Genomic DNA, 20,609 nt, shown 5'->3' with positions numbered 1-20,609 from the left:
TTCTTGAGATTGTTATAATAGTAAAAGTGATGTGTTAGGGTTGCCACAAAGTCTTAGAGAGAGCATCACGGAGTATATTAAACGCAATTAGAGCACATAGGATTGGCAATAAAGTACAGATGGCAGCGAGCCGGAAATTAAAATGAAACATTTAAAAAGTGCAAACTTAAACTAGATTTTAAAAAGCATTTCAAAGTGTAACCCAGAAGTGCAGGGCTCCTGGGTTAGTTAGCACGCTACCTAATGGTTCTCTGCGGCTATGTTATTGCAGAGCAGTTTCAGTTCCGGACTTGACAGGCATTGGGCACCGGCACGCCTCCCCGCTCCCCGCTCCCCCAGCAAGTCGCAGATCTTCACACTGCACGCTCGCCTCCGCACAACAGACAAAGTTTATTTGCCAACAAGTAGAGCTCGCTCGCTGCCGGCACCTCTCTCGGCCAGTTCGGAAAGACGAAGATGGTGCTGTACCACAAGGAGTTTGAGAATGCAGGAAAGGAACAGGGGACCCAGGTCTGGAGAGTCGAGCGCATGGAGCTGGCGCCTGTCCCCAAAAGTTTGCACGGCAATTTCTATGTAGGAGACGCTTACCTGGTGATGCACACCAGGGCGACGAAGAACCACTTCTCTTACAATCTGCATTTTTGGTTAGGTAAGACTGTTACACTCGTTTCTGATGTTGCACTTTATTCCTGCCTTGGGTTGATTATAATGTCAAACTGATGTCTTCCCCTCCAGGAAAGGAATGCTCTCAGGATGAAAGCAGCGCCGCTGCGATCTTCACTGTGCAGATGGATGACTATCTACAAGGGAAACCGGTCCAGTACCGAGAGCTTCAAGGTTACGAATCCAACACTTTTGTCAGTTATTTCAAGGGCGGACTTAAATACCAGGTAAAAAGCGCAGTCTTTCCTAAATCGGCCCCTCTACTCTTAAAAACTGTCAAATATTTTTTTTTAAATTTCGAGTTATGCTTGTGCCAACTTTGCATAACCTGCACTTTGGAAGTTGTCTACTCGCTCTTCTAAACATGCGGCGAGTGGTAAACTAGTGATCATCATTGATGCACGACCACACAACTGGCGGTTTAATGGCAACGTTGTCATAGCTAGATAAAACGTTAGTTTCCATTCTCGGTTCTTCTATTTCTTTTTCTTTTCCACATGCCATACTTCATGAGTCAGGCAGAATATTGAGAGTCAACAATAAATAGGAGGGACCCAACGCAAAACTCGCTGAGTTATCCCAGCACTTTATATTTTGCTCAAGATTCCAGCACCTGCAGTTCCTTGCATCTCCAGAAGATTGAAAATGGACTGAATATTTCAAATATTTTTATAATACTTTGGAGACCATTTGGCCAAATGAGCAACACTGGCTTCAGTTTAGTTTAGTTTAGTTTAGTTTGGTTTAGGAATTGATAATCTTGTTAATTGTGTCAATGCCATACCCTTCAGTACCTCTGGAACAATGAATGAATGAATGAATGAATGAATGAGTGAATGAATGAATACTTTATTGTCACATATGACAAGTCACAGTGAAATTCTTTGCTTGCATACTCAAGGTATGCAAATAGTTGCCACATAAGGGCACTGACAAAGTTACAAAATATACACAGTACCGCGCCAGGACCCCCTTTGTTCTCCCGCTCCCCCCCTCCCATCATGGCGGTCCCCCCATGCCGGGTTCTCCATGTGTTCACAATTCCCTTTAACATGGCCATAATTCCATTCTGGATCTCCGATAACCCACCTACCAGGTGGGACAATTTACAATTAGCCTACCAACCTGCAGGCCTTTGGAATGTGGAAGCAAATCAGGCACCCAGGGGGAATGAACAAACTCCACACAGACAGCACCTGTGGTCATGATTGGATCTAGGCCACTGGAGCTTTGATACAACAGCACTACCTGCTGCAGTACCCGGTCACCTGCATTGTAGGCCATCACAGCCAAGCCTGGTCCAGCCTTCACCTTATAGCCAAACCCATATATGGTATTGACATTTTGTTTTAATTCTCTTGGATAATCAGTTGTAAGATTAATTGTGCTTTAATCATTTAAAGCAGATCCGTTTTAAAATGTTGCAAGACTTTCCATAATCTTTTTAGAAATACAGCCTAAAGCTCAGAATTGATCAATTCTCCTTATTGGATGACTAAGGGTTAATATTTTATTAATATCCTATTTTCTAGATGGTCTCTGCTCAGTCTTGTGAACTGTACTCTTAACGATAATTGATTTAACAGAGTTGAAGCACAGAGACAAGCCTTTTAGTCCAGCATGTTTGCGCTGAACATCAATTACCCATTTACACTAATCCAATTTTCTAGCTCTTGGTTGGTGGTCTTCTGTACATTGGCAACTCAAATACTTGCCTAGCTACCTCTTAAATATTGTATGAGTACTGTTCCATCAAATATTCATAGTGTGTTGCAAATTCCTCTGGATGAAAAGTATATTCATCAGACACTTTTTAGAATATAAAAACATTGATGTAAGATAGACACAAAATGCTGGAGTAACTTAGCAGGACAGACAGCATCTCTGGAAAGAAGGAATTGGTGCCATTTTGGGTCGAGACCCTTCTTCAGACAGGTGTAAACCAGCATCTGCAGTTCCTTCTGACACAACAGGGATTCAATTGTAACGCTTTATATGGCACTGGTCAGACTGCATTTGGAGTATTGTGAGCAATCTTGGGCCCCCTATCTGAGGAAGGATGTGCTGGCATTGAATAGGGTCCAGTGGAGGTTTACGTGAATGACCTCCAGGAATGATTGGGTTACCATATTACGAATGTTTGACAGCGCTGGGCCTCTACTCACCGGAGTTTAGACGGATGAGGGGGGATCTCATTGAAACTTACCGACCAGCGATCCCCGCACACTAACACTAGCCTACATACACTGGGGACAATTTACATTTATAGCAAGCCAATTAACCTGCAAGCCTGTATGTCATTGGAGTGTGGGAGGAAACCGAAGATCTCAGAGAAAACCCATACAGGTCACGGGGAGAACGTACAAACTCCGTACAGACAGCACCCGTAGTCAGGATTGAACCCAGGTCTCTTGCACTGCAAGCGCGGTAAGTCAGCAACTCTGCCGCTGCGCCACCTTGCTGCCCGTAATGACGATGGTTCCACAAGGGGAGAGACACTGTTGAAAGATGATAATGATCAATCATAAAATGGGATCAGGTGGAATATGTAGGAAGGAACTGCAGATGCTGGTTTAAACCAAAGATAGACACAAAAAGCTGGAGTAACTCAGCGGGACATGCAGCATCTCTGGAGAGAAGGAATAGGTGACGTTTCGGGTCGAGACCCTTCTTCAGATTGTGATATGTGTATATGGTTTGGATATCAAGGGGAATTGGGCAGATTGTGAAGGGTTTTACTAGTTTTCTTGAATTGGGAGGTGTTTATTTATCCACAACCCATAAAGGTATTTGCTTTCAGCACCCAATTTTTTCTCAGAAAATCCTGGATTGCCAACATCCTAGTATTTTGGCTTTGGATTCCATCTTCGCACACCTCATTGTAGCTGTGTCCAAGCTGATGGATGTAGATTAAGAATTTAAAAATATATATTATTAACATATGCAAGCTGCCTTTTAACAGATGGTTTACTTCCACAGTGAAAATTGGTCTCCACAACCCAATCCCACTTCCCTGAAGCTCATGGGTGGGTTTACAGGACTTCAGATCTCTTTAAATGTTAACTTCCCATCTAACCCAAATCCATTTGTTTTTGAAATTAAATTGGCAATTATGTGTTTGATGCAGGTCCAATTTTAATAAAAAAATAATGATCACATTCTTTCATTCTGCATTTTTGCCACACAGAACCCGAGTATAAATGTCACCTTTGTGCAGTAGATTTTGTTGTAATAAGGAATAAGCAAGTATTTAGCTGTGAAATGAAGGCAGCACTTCATGTAATTGTCAGCAGTTTGGGATTCCTGTGCAACTATGTGCCAAAGCTGAACTATACTTCCTGAAAGGTGCTTGCTGACGGTTCTTTGACTATGCTCCACATCTTAGGAGCTCATGGAGGTAGACCTGCAAATATCTGGCAAATCTCAAATACTTGGGGAATCTGCTGTAAATAAAATCATTGGGCCATAACAGAACCTCCATTTGTTCGAGATATTCAGAAATTGTTTACATTGGTGAGTTGAAATCTAGACTGGGCGACCATTTTGTCAAACATTTACGGTCTGCCAACGCCTGCTGGATCTCCCAGTTGTTAACCATTTTAACTCCCCTTCCCATTCCCATACCACCCTTTCCGTCCTGGGCCTCCTCCATTGCCAGAGCGAAGCCACATGCAAACGGGAGGTACAGCACCTCATATTTTCCTCAGGTAACTTACATCCCTGAACATGAATTCTCCAATTTTAGGTGCCCCCCCTCCCTTTCTCCCCCCTCTCTTTCCTGTGCACACTTATTTCACCCACTATCCCTTCCCCCCTTTTCCGTTATTCCCGTCCCCTTCCACTTGTACCCTCCTTCCACATTTCACTCCTCTCCTTTTCTGACACCTTTTTTCTCCTTTCATCTCTGGCCTTCGTCCACCCACCTACCAAATGGTGCCCACTCACCAGTATCCACATATCACTTGCCAGGTTTTGTCCCATTCCACCTATTTTCCAACTTTCTCCTATTCTGTTTGAGTAGCCCATATCTCAATGGTATAAGCATTGAACTTACTAATTTCAGGTAACTCACATCCAATGCTCTCCTCCCCACCCCCCTCCCCTCCCCTACACACACACCCTACCTGTCCACCTCATTTTCTTGGCCCTTTGTTCTTCCCTCCCATCCCCTCCCTGCTGTTGGTTTTATCAGCTCACCATATCCACTTCAGTTGACTCCACTATCACATACCTCTGTCCCACACCCTCCTCCACCATCCAGTTGCATCTATCCTTTACACTTGCCATCTTGTTACAAATATCACCTACAACCCGTTGTCTCACAGCCCACCATCCTCTGGTTCAAACTATCACCTACTAGTCTCCATCCCACTGTGCATGCTGCGAAATATTGGCAAACTTTCGTCCTCTCTCTGATTCCTGATGTAGTCTTGACCCAAAATTTCAACTTAATTCTTTTGGCTCCACAGATGCTGCTTGACCCACTGATTTCTTCCACTGTTCTGTTGTTGTTCTAGTATGGACTACCTGCATATTGCTCAAGAAGCCCTTCTGGATGCACATCCCAAGATATGCCCTGGTCCCAGTCAATATTGGGAAGTTAAAATCTCCCACCACAAAAACCCTGTTGTTTTTACAGAGCTGCATTTTAAAGCTTGTTGATGTCATTGGTTACTAATGTATTTCAAAGGTATACATCTTTATTTTGAAAAAAAAGAGGTGATAACCACATTAACTGTGCCGTGGAACTTCTGAAGACAGTTGAAAGAGCACACTACTGACTGTTGGTTTGTCAGTGGTAAATACAGTATATTTAATACTGATAGTGACAGGAAATAAGACTGCAATTATTATTTTCATTTATGGTTAGCTCATTTGGTGAGTAGTTGTGTGACTAAGAAATGCAGATGCAAAAGTCACAACCTTTTTGTTAAATTATCAGGAGTTTGGCAAATTATATCTTTTTAATTATGTTAAAAATGTAGCCTGTAGTTTTCAACTGTTTCTTTTTTGGACAAAAGAATGAAGACATGCAGTACACACTGAAGGAGCTATATTATGAAATGAATAAATACCATGAGCCCTTAAATGTTTTTGAGTAAGAAATGACATTTTTTTAAATTCTAAAGCGCTTTATTCTATATGTTTGGAATGACTGGAGATAGGCATGACCAAGTCCAACCTGCAGTCATTTTTGTGACTCGTGGAGAGAGCAATGATGAAATCATCAGAAAGACTAACGCCATTTAGTCCCAAAGTCTCTTCTGCCTTTTCAGGAGATCACCTCTATCTAGATACTAAAACTCTTGTTTGTTTGTTTGTTTGTTCCTGAACTGCAGCCTAAATGGTACACGATAGCACAACAAGTTTAGGCCCACCTTATGTCCCTTTGGTGCTAATGGGAGTAGTTTCATTGAAATCGGCATTATATTTTAAAAGTATTCACATTTTAAAGTTTAAATCTATCTCCTAGGGAGGGAGGGGGGAGGGAGGGAGGGAGGGCGGGAGGGGGGTGGGGGGGAGGGAGGGGGAGGAGGGAGGATAAGGGGGGTTGAGGGGGATGGAGTGGGGGTAAGAGAAGAGGGGAGGGGGAGGGGAGAGAGTGGAACGGGGGGAGGGGAGGAGGGAGGGATGGAGGGGGTAGGAGAGGGGGCGCGGGGGGAGGGGGCGCGGGGGGGGGGGGGAGAGTGGAGGGGGAGGGGGGGAGGAGAGGGTTCTGCACCAATGCAGGAGAAGTTTGGGCCCAACGGGTCCACTTGGTCTACTTCTCTATTGAACCGCACTTACATGGCATTGTTTCTTGTTTTTTCGTCTCCTCACCGAAAAATAATTTATTGATTTTATTATTATAAATGTTCATTGGTTCAGCAAACCCGGGAAATAGGTTATGACCGTCCACTCTATTTTTTTATATACTTCCATCAGGTCTCCCTGCAAACTCAAGCATGCCAGCGAAAATACACCAAAATTTGTCCAACCTGCTCCTGTACCTAATACCCCTTAATAACTACCTCTGTACCATTTCCAAAGCTTCCACATCCTTCCTGTAATGGGATGACTAGAGATGCACTCAATACTCCAAATGCAGCCCAAATAAAGCCCTATAAAGCTGCATCACATTTTCATTCTGAGCGATCGATTAATGAGGATTCCACATTTTTAATTTCAATAATATACTTCATTCCTAATATATACAAGAAATACAGTTTCATCCCTGGATTGATTGTACCATCAAATCAATACATTCCTGTGCAACTCATGTTTCCTCCCATTATACATCTATGTATACATCTATGGTATTCGAGAGGCAGTTACACAGGACCCAGCCCCACTGTTTCCAGTGATGGCAGAACCCTAGATTATGTCCTTCCCCACAACACATTGTCAGTGCCTGCACTGAGCTTCAGTCGATAGGCCCGCCACCACCCCAGCCGATAGACCTGCATCATGAAATGTGTAAGGTGCTTGTCAGGAACATAAAACATAGAACATAGAACATAAAAGAGTATAGCACAAGGACAGGCCTTTGGGTCCACGTCTGTGCCAAACATGATGCCGACCAACTCTTCTCTGTCTGCACATAATCAAGATCCCACCATTCCCTGCATATCCATATGCCTGTCCATAAGTCTCCCAAATGCCAAGAAAATCTCTCAAAAGCCAAAACAAGCATGTTTTGGGCACACTATCACCAAGCTGATGACCTTCCAGCAGCAAATGATGTTTGTCTCAGAGCACGTCCCTAGTAACTGCCCATGGATCACAGAGTTCCCTGTTACACAGCTGTTTGAGATGAAGCTCAAGAAGGACCTTGTCCAGAACTTCTTGGCAAATGTACAGTCCATGAAAAAATGATTGATCATCTTACCCGCACTTCAGCCATTCTCAAAGGCAGCAAGCGCTGAGTGTGAGGCTTTAAGTATTCATGAATGAATGAATAATACTTTCATATGTATTAAGGAAGGATCTACTGATGTTAATATAACAACAGCATAAAGAAGAATGTAATATTTACTGTCAGGAGTTGGACTTGAGCGTGTCCTACATTTCAATACCATGTCTGATCCTCTCCCACAGCTTCATTCTTGTGCTCAATTCCTATTAAGTCTGAAGAAGGGTCTTGACCTAAAACGTCACCCATTCCTTCTCTCCAGAGATGCTGCCTGTCCCGCTGAGTTACTCCAGCATTTTGTGTCTATCACCTACTTCACTTGATTCTCTGGATTTTGAAATTGCCCGCGTGGCTGAAATTGCTCTCATTATTGAATATAATCAGTTCATCTCCCTGAGCATTAATGAGGTGAAAGAACGTCGGCTTTCATAGCAAAATGTGAAATTCATTTTTACAAATACCTGCAGGTTTTGATGAATGATTTGTTTGGCGGATAATGTTTTACTTTATTTTTATATTAGAAAATTATCTGACACGCATACAAAATTATGTTTGTTTGTTTCCTTTGTTGTCTTAGGCTGGTGGTGTGGCTTCTGGATTTACACATGTTATTACGAACGACCTCTCTGCAAAGAGATTGCTGCACATTAAAGGCAGGAGGATCGTGAGAGCAACAGAAGTTCATCTCAGCTGGGACAGTTTTAATAAAGGAGACTGTTTCATCGTAGATATGGGAATGGTAAGTTAAGAGGAAATGATATGGCATAACTTAGCTTCTACTTTCAACCTTCACTTTATTCAGTCTACTGTGAGGCAGAAACTCAAATAAAGGGCCTGAAGAAGGGTCTCGACCTGAAACGTCACCCATTCCTTCTCTCCTGAGATGCTGCCTGACCCGCTGAGTTACTCCAGCATTTTGTGTCTACCTTCAAACAAAGAGCCTGCTGACTGATTGCAACACTGAAACATTGCCCGAGAGCTCCTCTTAGTGTGGTTTGATGCCAGTCCTTCATACCATTTGCCTTCTTACGCTCAGTCATCCACAAAAACTAAAAGCATATCCCCATGGTGGTAGACTACCGAATAACAGCATGGCTGAGGTCTGCTTCTTGAACATGCACTCAAGAATCCTTTTGTCCAAGTTTCCAGCAGAACCCAGAGCTGAAACTTCAGCAAGTTTGTTTAGAGTCAAGGATTAAAGGGCTAGGTAGAAGGTGGTGTTGAGGCCAAGGTCATATCAACCATGAAGACCAGAGCAGACTTGGGGGGCCTGGTGGTCTATTCCCGCTCCTAGTCCCTATACTTACTGTACCACTTACAGTAGTTGATGTGACCACTGTACACTCAGCACCTTCCATCTGTTGATGCACCATTCACCAAGAAGTCACAAATCACAATGCAATGAACTGACAATTGCATCATGTGGCTGCCTTTACACTCCCATTCAGCTGAGTGTGCATAAACACATATGCTGAGCAATTGAATTTTCAGCCTCTGTGTTATGTTCCCATGCAAAAGCTTGAGACACAAAAATGAAGCCGAGAAACAACATAACTGACTTACCACATGGGGAAGTTGATTTTGACTACTTGATCCCACAGAAAAACAAGGTGACAATTGTCATCTCAGCATATTATGTAACTATTCAGGATCGACCACATTGGCTGCTAAAGAAAATACAAACTTGGGGTCATCATAGACTTAGCCTGAGGCCAAATGGAAGTAAAAATCAGGGAGCAGCTGTACTGGGAAAAACATTTTCAGAAGGGGCATACACTTGAGGCATTCATAACATAAGAATAAATCTCAGGAGAGAAGGAAACAGTACTGAGACAAGTCACATTAAAATTTCCATCCAGCGATTAGTTTTTAACTTACTAATTTTCAGTAAAATGTTAACAGGAATAACTATTTCTGAGTGGAAATCTTACCAGAGTCAATAGTATCACTTGGATTGTTTTCTCTGGATCAAGGAGGCTGATGGTAGACCAGATAGAAGTATAGAGAATTATGAGGCATAGATAAGGTAGACAGTCAGAACCTTTTTTCCCAGGCTTGGCATGTAAAAGACTAGAGGGCTTAGCTTTAAGTTGAGAGAGGCAACATTTAAAAGAAATGTGCGGGAAGTTTTTGCACAGAGAGTGGTGAGTGCCTGGAATGGTGGAGGCAGATACAATGGCTGCCAGGGGTGATGGTGGAGGCAGGTACAACAGCAGCATTTTAGAGGCTTTTAGATAGGTGCATAAAGGTATAGCGAAGGGAGTTTTATGAATAATGTTCGGGCAGAGGAGATTAGTTCAATCTAGCATTATGTTCAGCATGTACATTGTGGGGCAAAGGGCCTATTTCTGTACTGTTGAATGTTCTATTGGATATTCATGGGAACTTTGATATTTCTGGTTGACATTGCAACTCCCTTGAGATAACTCAGAATTTTTATACTATTTTTTACCAAATGTGAATACAACATGCCACAAATAGAAAGGCATCTACACTTGTCCTTCCCATCAGAGCAGCTACGTTAACTCACTTGTATTCAGCTGAAGTGCCACTGAACATATACCAGTACCAAAAAAGAAGCTGGACAAAAAAAGCTGGAGTAACTGAGCGGGCGGGACAGGCAGCATCTCTGGAGAGAAGGAATGGGTGACGTTTCGGGCCGAGACCCTTCTTCAGTACGAAAAGCCTAACATTTACAGAAGATAGACACAAAGTACTGGAGCAACTCAACGGGTCAGGCAGCACCACTGGAGAAAAGCAACAAGTGACGTTTCAGGTTGGGACCATTTTCCAGATTGAAATTGAGGTGAGGGGGGGGTACGGGACACCAGAGGTAGGAAAAGCCAGAACAAATCAGGGCTGGCAACAGATGAACAAGTAAGGGTGGAGCACATAATGGCCCATGTTGGCTGGCGAAGAGGTGATAATGAAGCGATACAGGGATGCAAACTGTGGAACTGGTAGGACGACAAGGTTGGGGGAGGGGGAGAGAGAGAGGGAATACATGGGTTACTTACATTTACAGATATAGACAATCTACTTTCCAGGCAATTTAGTACTGTGTGCAGTTTTGGTCTCCAAATTTGAGGAAGGATATTCTTGCTATTGAGGGCGTGCAGCGTAGGCTTACTAGGTTAATTCCCGGAATGGCGGGACTATCATATGTTGAAAGACTGAAGCGACTAGGCTTGTATATTCTGGAATTTAGAAGGATGAGAGGGGATCTTATTGAAACATATAAGATTATTAAGGGGTTGGACACGTTAGAGGCAGGAAACATGTTCCCAATGTTGGGGGATTCCAGAACCAGGGGCCACAGTTTAAGAATAAGGGGTAGGCTATTTAGAACGGAGATGAGGAAAAACTTTTTCAGTCAGAGAGTTGTAAATCTGTGGAATTGTCTGCCTCAGAAGGCAAAGGAGGCCAATTCTCTGAATGCATTCAAAAGAGAGCTAGATAAAGCTCTTAAGGATAGCGGAGTCAGGTGGTATGGGGAGAAGGCAGGAACGGGGTACTGATTGAGAATGATCAGCCATGATTACATTGAATGGCAGTGCTGACTCGAAGGGCCGAATGGCCTACTCCTGCACCTATTGTCTGCTGTCTATTGTCTATTGTATCAGTCAGACTAGATAAAGAATACTTAAAAACAATTAGCTTTAACATTAAAAAATAAATAATGCCACATCACAAGGCGAAAACATGAATAATCTTTAAATCCTCAGTTAAATCTCAAGCTCGCAATAATACTCTTGAAATGACTGTCATATATCCATTTTAATGATATATTTGGGGATGTTAATACAGGTGCTGTGTGTAAACATATGTTTGTGTGCTGCAAAATTACTCAGTTAAAACTAGACTACGTCCATAAAGCATGATGCAATCATTTATACTTTACCTTATCAAATTTGAAGTTTTATGCAAAATAAACAGGAATCTTTCCTTGGAGCTTTTGGCTTGTTTGTAGATAAGCCTTATCAACTTAAATGTGTTGTAGCTCTTCAAAACTCAGACTTCGCTGACACTCTTGGTTTTCAGAGGTTTACAGATCTGAAATGGGTTGACTAACATTCAATCTGAAGTAATTAATCGCAATCCATAGTCCAGCACTTTTTGAACATAAAGCAAAGAACTGTACAGCACAGGAGATAGACTCAAAATGCTGGGGTAATTCAGCGGATCAGGCAGCATCTCTAGAGAAAAGGAATAGGTGACGTTTCGGGTCAAGACTCTTCTTCAGAATGCTGCCTGACCCACTGAGTTACTCCAGCATTTTGTGTCTACCTTCGGTGCAATAAGTATCTACAGTTCCTTCCTACCCGGTGCAGTACAGGAACTGCTCCTTTCCCTGTGTTGACCATGATGCCATCTATATACTAAAACTCTTGTTTGTTATCTTGTTTGTGACTGAACTGCAGCCAAAACGGTACACGATAGTTAGACAATTTTAGGCCCACCTTACTCACCATTGTCACTTTAGTGATAATGCAAGTAGTTTTATATAAATTGGTGTTATATTTTTTAAGTTATTCACATTTTTAAGTTTAAAAGGAGGGGAGGGGAGGAGGGGGGAAGGGGGAGAAGGGAGAGGGGAGGTGGGGCTGAGGAGAGAGGGGAGGAGGGGAGGACAGGGTGCTGCACCAATGCAGGAGAGGTTTGGGCCCAACGGGTCCATTTGGTCTAGTATTCAACTAATCCCATTTGCCCATTCATGATCTATGTCCCTTTATTACCTTTCTTTTCATGTCTGTATCGGAATGCCTCTTAAACATTGCTATCATATTTGCTTCTGTTGCCTCCCTTTGCAGTGCATTCCAGAAATCTACCACTCTCTGTATAAGGAACTTGCCTCATAGATCTCAATTGAACTTTGCTTCTTTCACCTTAAACCTTTTTTTTAAACCAGGACATTTCTATCCTGGATAAAGACTGGTTATCTGCCCGATCTGTCCCTAACTATAGTGCTGTGGCCCAAGGCTGCTTCTTAACCCTGACATTTACATGGAGAGTGGTGTATGAACCTAGTTTCTACTGAATTATATTCTCAGTACAGTCTACTAATCCGGCTACACAATAATCTATTTTGGTTTAATTTATTGTCACGTTGAGTCAATCATCTGAAGGAGGAATACCCAGAATGACTAGTTTGCCAACATACCATACATAGCTCAATAAAGTCATGTCTATTAACACAATTGTCTAACAAAGAAAAACAAGAATGTAAGCACCAAGTATATTTGATTGTGGGTGGGTCCTGGGAAATACAAGATTTGGAAGACATTGAAAATCAAACAAACTGCAGATTCTAGAAATAAAAATAGGAAATATTGAAAATATGCATTAGATCTGGAGGGCCTGCTCCTGTGCTGTACTGTTCTATGTTCTATGTTAAACAAAATATCACCATTATCAGGTCTGGAACTGGGATTGCTGGAAGATGACTGTGAATTGCCTTAAAAATTCAAGCACAATTATGTATGCATACCAAAGATAGACACAAAAAGCTGGAGTAGCTCACCCATTCCTTCTCTCCAGAGGCGCTGCCTGTCCTGCTGAGTTACTCCAGCTTTTTGTGTCTATCTTCGGTTTAAACCAACATCTGCAGTTCCTTCGTACACATTATGTATGCATACCATATTTGTTCTCTCAGTTGCCAATCTTATCTTCATTTTATATCACATATTATTACTTACAATAAATAATCAAGCTAATTCCCTGCTCATATAATCGAGAGATCAAAGGGAGCCAGGTGATTACCCAGCTCTGATCTGCCTGCAGCAAGAAGCTTGCAAACTCTTTGACTATAATTTTCAGTAAAAGCAATCGACCTCTTGAGAAGTTGCATAGCATGGGTGAGAGGACATAGTGTTTCAGAAGGATAGCAGCAATGTTTGGGTTGTCTCTGTGAGTTCACTAAGTTCCCTCGAGCTTTCTACCACAGTTTTTTTCCTTCCTTTTCTCACCAAGTACTAGCAATAGCCACAGCTCACTGCCGGAGACATAACTAGCTGCATGCACATTGCCACAATACTTCCACCACAAACCATGGGCCCACTCCTTATCAGGCCTTATTTGCATGTATTAGACATGTATCCAGAGTCTCCTGCAGTTCTTTCATCTGCTAAATGTTGTTGAATCTTGAAACTTGTTTTATTAGCCTAAGGTAGGTCCACCTTGTGTGGAATGATGGCACACATTATTGCTCCTGCAGCTTCACAGGGGGAAATAAAAGTGTTGAAATTTAAGCTTTCAGAAGCCATCTTCTAAGACTGTTTTTGAATACCAGATGTAACAATCATAATCTCTGCTATGAGTCTGAACATGCATGCCATAAGTAGTGCATTACCTGTTTTTGCCCATTGCCAGAGATGCCTGAACAATAATTCAACTACGACACTCCCAAAACTGGCCTTTACCCTGTTTAATATCTGTAAAATGGGCACAATTAGGTACAATTTAATTTGTTGTGCTTTTTTTCTTTATTCTCATGGGAACCTAGTCAATGCATCATCTTGTCAGCAACCATGTGGCAGTTTGTATGTTAATTTGTCTAATCTCACCAGATCATTAAAAATTTGCCAGTGGCAGCCTGCAGTTCTAGTACTGAGAGAAATGGTACATTATTCTGTTGCTGTCTCTGCAAGACAGCTCATGCAACAATTCTTCTGAAGTGTGCTGCCATACTAAACCAGCATGTATTCTCTCTTGCCCTCTCTCGTCATGCTATTGCAACTAAATGAGCCTATTTTGGGTAGGGACTCTTTTTCTGACTGATGAAGTTCTGAAGGAGGGTCCCAACCTGAAATGTCACCGTTCACCAGAGATGCTGCCTGGCATGCTGAGCTACTCCAGCACTTAGGGTCGTAGAGTGATACAGCGTGGAAACAGGCCCTTCAGCCAGCTTTTTGTCCCATCTATACTAGTCCCACCTGCCCACATTTGGTCCATATCCCTCCAAACCTGGCCTATCCATGTCTAACTGTTTCTTAAACGTTGGGATAGTCCCAGCCTCAATTACGTCCTCTGGCAGCTTGTTCCATACACCCACGACCCTTTGTGTGAAAAAGTTCCCCCTCAGATTCCTATCAATTCTTTTCCCCTTCATCTTAAACCTATGTCCTCTGGTCCTCGATTCATCTACTCAGAGCAAGAGACTCTGTGCATCTACCCGATCTATCCCTCTCATGATTTTATACACTGTCTTTTTCTGTGACCCAGCATCCACAGTTTATTGTTTCTTGTCTATTAAAAAGTGTTACTTTTATTTACAGCCCCATGCCCATATCCTACTCCTTTTAAGCTAATCTGTCTTCATTTCCAGTAGAAAGCATGCCTGAAAGAATAAGGGGTAGGCCATTTAGAACGGAGATGAGGAAAAACTTTTTCAGTCAGAGAGTTGTAAATCTGTGGAATTCTCTGCCTCAGAAGGCAGTAGAGGCCATTCTCTGGATGCTTTCAAGAGAGAGCTCTTAATGATAGCAGAGTCAGGGGGTATGGGGAGTATGCAGGAACGGGGTACTGATTGTGAATGATCAGGTCACATTGAATGACAGTGCTGGCTCGAAGGGCTGAATGGCCTACTCCTGAACCTATTGTCTATTGTCTTCCTCAATGCCACAAAAAAAAAACCATGTTTGGGATAGCAAGGCGATCAGCTTGATTAACTGCTACAGCTGGTCCAACCTGTTGATGTATTCTTTTGCTACTTCTTGCAATGTAAAGACTGCATCAGTTCTTCCTACCCAGAACATTACTGCCATGTTGCACAGGAAGTTTAAAAATAAATTGATTCAACTTTGAACCAAATAATACATTTATATACAACACCATATAAAGACATCATTACAACCACTGAAGTACTTTTGAAGTCCATTCACTTTTCTGATGTAGGGTTCAGGACAATCATTTTAGTCAAGTCCTACAAACAGCAATTGTTGGTTAATGCCAAGTTTCCAACAAGTGAAATGGAAAAGTGTGGGGCTTCCTGACAGATTTGGTCTTGTTGTGAAGTCCCCACCATTGATTTCAGCAGGGATTATGGCTGAAAATGAGCAAAGATAAACACATTTAAAATATATATATTTAATTTTAGTGTAATTTTTTTTGTGTTTTAGGTGCATTAACTTAACCTTAATAATTTTATTGTTTTAATTTTGCAATTTTTATTCATTTATTTTATGTTTCATAGTTTCTGAATATTTAATGGTTTCTTAATGCATCTTTATGTCAGAAATATTTCAGTATTATACAAACTCCTGCACAGCATTGATAGGCCTCAAAGATGGACATAGGAGATAGGAACCATTGAACCATTGAGGGCCTTAACTGTTCACTGCCAAGTTTTGTTTCACACTATTGGCCATGCCCGAGTATTCTCGGGGGTGTCACTGAACAGGTTAATGACTGTCTAAGCTTCCAGGAGTATTTTGGGTTTGGGAGATCAGTGCTTCTTCAGTGCCTGGCCCAGAGATACTGGTACTATTAAGACCATGTCATGTAACACGGGATGCTTCTGGCTGATGAGATTGCCCCTCCACACATGAACAAGGTAGGTATGTGTCTGGGCAGCAATTTCAGTCAGGCAACCAACTTAACAAGATCTGGATGAATAATAACCAGATAACCTGTTCCTATTTCCAGTATTTGCTTAAGAGTTAAATGTTTAAGAGTTTCTCTCTTTAGACCGTAGATTTTAGAGATACAGCATGGAAACATCCCTTCGGCCCACCGAGTTCAGGCCGACCAGTAATTACCCCGTACACTCGGGGCAGTTTACTATTTTTAATAAAGTCAATTAACCTACAAACCTGTACGTCTTTGGAATGCGGGAGGAAACTGGAGCACACGGAGCAAACCCATGCAGTTGCAGGGAGAACGTACAAACTCCATACAGACAGAAACCGTAGTCAAGATCAAACCCAGGTCTCTGGTGCTGAAAGGCAGCAACTCTACCACTGCACCACTGTGCCTCCCTTCAGAGAGAAACTATTGCCTTTCTTTGGACTGCTGCCATGGATTCATATATGACCTAACTGTTAGGGCTAAGGAAAAATAGATCAACTATGCTGGATGGTGGAGTAGACACGATGGGTTGAATGGCCTAATGTTGCTCCTATGCATTATTAGCTTGTGGTCTTATGAGCCTTCAACAGTGAATCTTTCCCTTGGAGCTGCATGGAACGTCAGTCTGAATGTTATGTCCCAGTCTCTGGATCCTTGCCAGCGATGTCACATCATGGGAATAAATAGAAGGAACATTCATTTTGTGAAAAGCTAAACTCCTGAAATTTTCCTATCCTGATTCCAGAGAAACAAAATAGAGTCATAAATCTGGCTGAATAGACTGCTGTGTTTGCAGCAGATAGTCAGCTGCTACACATTTAACCTGATTATGCTAAGACATTTAAAGGGTGACTGGTTTGCTGGGCCAAGGTTAACGCTCTGTGGAGAAAGTTTAAATTAGCTAGACAATCGACAATAGACAATAGGTGCAGGAGGAGGCCATTCGGCCCTTTGAGCCAGCACCACCATTCAATGTGATCATGGCTGATCATTTTCAATCAGTACCCCGTTCCTGCCTTCTCCCCATACCTCCTAACTCCGCTATCCTTAAGAGCTCTATCAAGCTCTCTCTTGAATGCATTCAGAGAATTGGCCTCCACTGCCTTCTGAGGCAGAGAATTCCACAGATTTACAAGTCTCTGACTGAAAAATGTTTTCCTCATCTCCGTTCTAAATGGCCTACCCCTTATTCTTAAATTGTGGCCCCTGGTTCTGGACTCCCCCAACATCGGGAACATGTTTCCTGCCTCTAACGTGTCCAACCCCTTAATAATCTTATATGTTTCGATATGATCCCCTCTCATCCTTCTAAATTCCAGTGTATACAAGCCTAGTCGCTCCAGTCTTTCAACATATGGCAGTCCCGCCATTCTAGTAAACCTACGCTGCACGCCCTCAATAGCAAGAATATCCTTCCACAAATCTGGAGACCAAAACTGCACACAGTACTCCAGGTGCGGTCTCACTAGGGCCCTGTACAACTGCAGAAGGACCTCTTTGCTCCTATACAACTCCTCTTGTTATGAAGGCCAACATTCCATTGGCTAGTGTTTAGTTAAAGAAAAAGCATATTTTTGTTAGCAGAAACAAACACTGTGCTTTGAAAACAAAGTTGGCTTTTATGAGGAACCAGTGAATAAAAGCAGTTTTGAAAGTGCATGGCAACAGGCAATGGGGCTGTGGTTTAGTCCAATGTAAGAGACATTTTATGCATGTTTTCATTAGTGGACTGGCAGGAAGCAAAGCGGAGCCAAAGGTAAAGAACGCTACATCTGATGAATATCTGTGCCTTCTGGACAAAGTTATCACAAGCTGCACGTTAGGAGTGCAAAGGTGCTTTATTGATATTCTTTGTACTGCTCACTTTCTTGGGCAGGAATAATTTTTCCCAACTTTATGGTAGAATGGGCAGCTTGGTTTTCATCTGAATCATCTGATAGGACTTTAAAACCTTGTACAAAAATCATGTTCATTCTCCAACTGGTAACAGCAAAAAAATTATTAACATTCAGTTTGAATTTGGAACATACACTTCTGAGTGGATTCATTCATTCATTTCCTGACCATGCACTTTCCTGGAAGTGTGACAGTTTCATGTCACCCTGAATGTTACGAAGATTTACAGCATGCACTGAATGTGGTTGTTGGTGCTATGCCCTCAAAGGTTTAACTAATCGCCAGTCCCTGCTTAATTATTGTCTTATGTGATCTGATTGCAGCTGCAGAATAAACATTTCCAAAAGCAAAACAAAGTATTTTAATTATATCTCGGTAGACGTGATAATATAAATAAACCACATTAAACCATCCCACTTTTCAGCTGGTTTTATGACTTCATTTTATTCCGCTGTTATCAGTTCAGCAAACTTCAGGAGGTTCACTTTTCACAGAGTAAATTCTTTACTTTACTTATTTATTCTCATGATGTGATATCACTGGCAAGGCTGTTGTTAATTGCCTACATTTGGGTGTCCTTGAGAACCACTGAACTTGACACTGACCCCCATTTTCTTGAAGCCCACTGTTGAATGCAATGCATTCCCATGTTACAGCAGAGTAGGAGATTCCAGGATCTAACCTGCCAATGTTGAAGGAAAACAGATGTATTTTCAAGTTAGGATCGGGTGAGATCTTTGGATTGATAGTGTTCTCTTAACCATGAAGGTGGTGGAAGTGTGCAGGAAGGAACTGCAGATGCTGATTTGAACCAAAGATAGACACAAAAGGCTGGAGTCTGAAGAAGTCTGAAGAAGGGTCTCGACCCGAAACGTCACCCATTCCTTCTCTCCTGAGATGCTGCCTGACCTGCTGAGTTACTCCAGCATTTTGTGAATTAATAGCTAGAGTAACTCAGCAGGTCAGACAGCATCTCTAGTCAAAAGGAATCGCTGACGTTTTGGGTCGACACCCTTCAGACGAGTGGCTCTCGACCCGAAACGTCACCTCTTCCTTTTCTCCAGACCCGCTGAGTTATTCCAGCTTTTTGTGTCTATCTAAGGAGGTGGAAGTGACAGGCTTGAAAAGTGCTATCAAATAAGTTTTGATAAGTTTCTTCAGTGAAACTTTGTGGATGGTTGGATGTCACACAGTGCAGCCAGGATGTGTTGGAATGGAGGAGTGGAGGCATTGGATGTCATGATCGCCTGTCATGTTTACTGCTTTTTCCTTCTGTTCTTAACCTCTATTGCTTAGAAAGTAGATCCGGTTATGCATATTTTATTCCCAGTTTGTGTATAAAAGCTATTCTATGTGTGTTCAATCCTGCTGGTGATGATTTCCAGTTTAATCATTAACAACACATTGGTGGCAGAGTGGCACAGCTGGTAGAGCTGCTGCCTCACAGTGCCAGAGACCCAGGTTCGAATTGACCTTGGGTACTGTCTGTGTGGAGTTTGCACAGTCTTCCTGCGATCCTGTTGTCATTGCTGATTCCAAGGCAGAAAATGGAGGAAGGCTTGGTTCAGAATTGTGTTCCATGGCCCAATCCTGCAATTGTCTCCCACAGATGTGTAAAGTATCTGTTAAATTATAATATGTGTAAAGTATGTGTTCAGGATGTTTGTTTTAGCAGCATTGCAAGAACCATTCAGATGGTGTTTATTCACAAAGTGCTGGAGTAACTCAGCAGGTCAGGCAGCATCTCAGGAGAGAAGGACTGGGTGACGTTTCGGGTCAAGACCCTTCTTCAGACTGATGATGGTGTGAGAATTAGAGGGAAACTGTGGAGTACCAGGGATTCCACTAATGCCTTTGGATTGCTCAGACTTGGAGTAATTTCGAACTTCATTCTTTTGTTTAGTTTAGTTTAGTTTAATTTAGTTTAGAGGACCTAAATGGAAACTGGGGTTTTGGCCCCGAATCCACACTGACCAGTGATCCCCGTACATTAGCACTATCCGACACACACTAGGGAAAATTTACAATTTTTATCAAAGCCAATTAACATGTAAACCTGTACATCTTGGGAGCATGGGAGGAAACCGGAGCACCCGGGGAAAAACCCACAAGGCTATGGGGAGAACGTACAAACTCCGTAGAGACTGCACCAGGATCGAATCCGGGTCTCTGACGCTGTAAGGCAGCAACTCTACCTCTGCGCTACCGTGTGCAACTGTGCCGCCCTGTAGATTGTTTCATTGTTATTTTCCACAGAAATATATATTTTGTTTTACATTTGTCTGATAGAATATAGGCAGAATATATGTAGTTTCTGTCAAATCAAATATTTAATATTAAATTAACTTTATCTTCTGGGAAGGTTGAAATTTGGAATATTGCTCCTGAGTTAAACCAGAAATAGTTCAAGCGGAACTGATTCTAGCGAAATATGTAGGTCAAAAACATACTTAGCGTGATAAAATATTTGCTATGTCTTGATGATGCAGAATGTGGTTGCTGAGGTTTGTGTTGCAAGAATGAGTTGTTTGTTCCATTTGCAGCCAAAGATGCTGCAACAATCCTCCAGATTATTTGTCATAGCTTCAGTAGA

At 42.2% G+C, this 20,609-nt stretch overlaps 1 protein-coding gene across 1 annotated transcript in view; it reads left to right on the top strand.

Annotated features, from left to right (window-relative positions):
* The first annotated feature begins 356 nt into the window (after window positions 1-356).
* scin (scinderin) overlaps window positions 357-20,609 on the top strand; it is a 102,728-nt gene continuing 82,475 nt past the window's right edge. The window contains exons 1-3 of the mRNA XM_078422015.1: window positions 357-649; window positions 736-890; window positions 8,133-8,294. Of these exons, the coding sequence (XP_078278141.1) occupies window positions 457-649; window positions 736-890; window positions 8,133-8,294 (510 nt within the window). The 5' untranslated portion in view covers window positions 357-456. The remainder of the gene's footprint in view (window positions 650-735; window positions 891-8,132; window positions 8,295-20,609) is intronic.

This window comes from Rhinoraja longicauda, chromosome 2 (assembly GCF_053455715.1).
Source record: "Rhinoraja longicauda isolate Sanriku21f chromosome 2, sRhiLon1.1, whole genome shotgun sequence".
Classification (NCBI taxonomy): Eukaryota; Metazoa; Chordata; class Chondrichthyes; order Rajiformes; family Arhynchobatidae; genus Rhinoraja; species Rhinoraja longicauda.
Note: the sequence above shows the minus strand (reverse complement) of the source record. Positions and strands in the feature narration are given on the sequence as shown.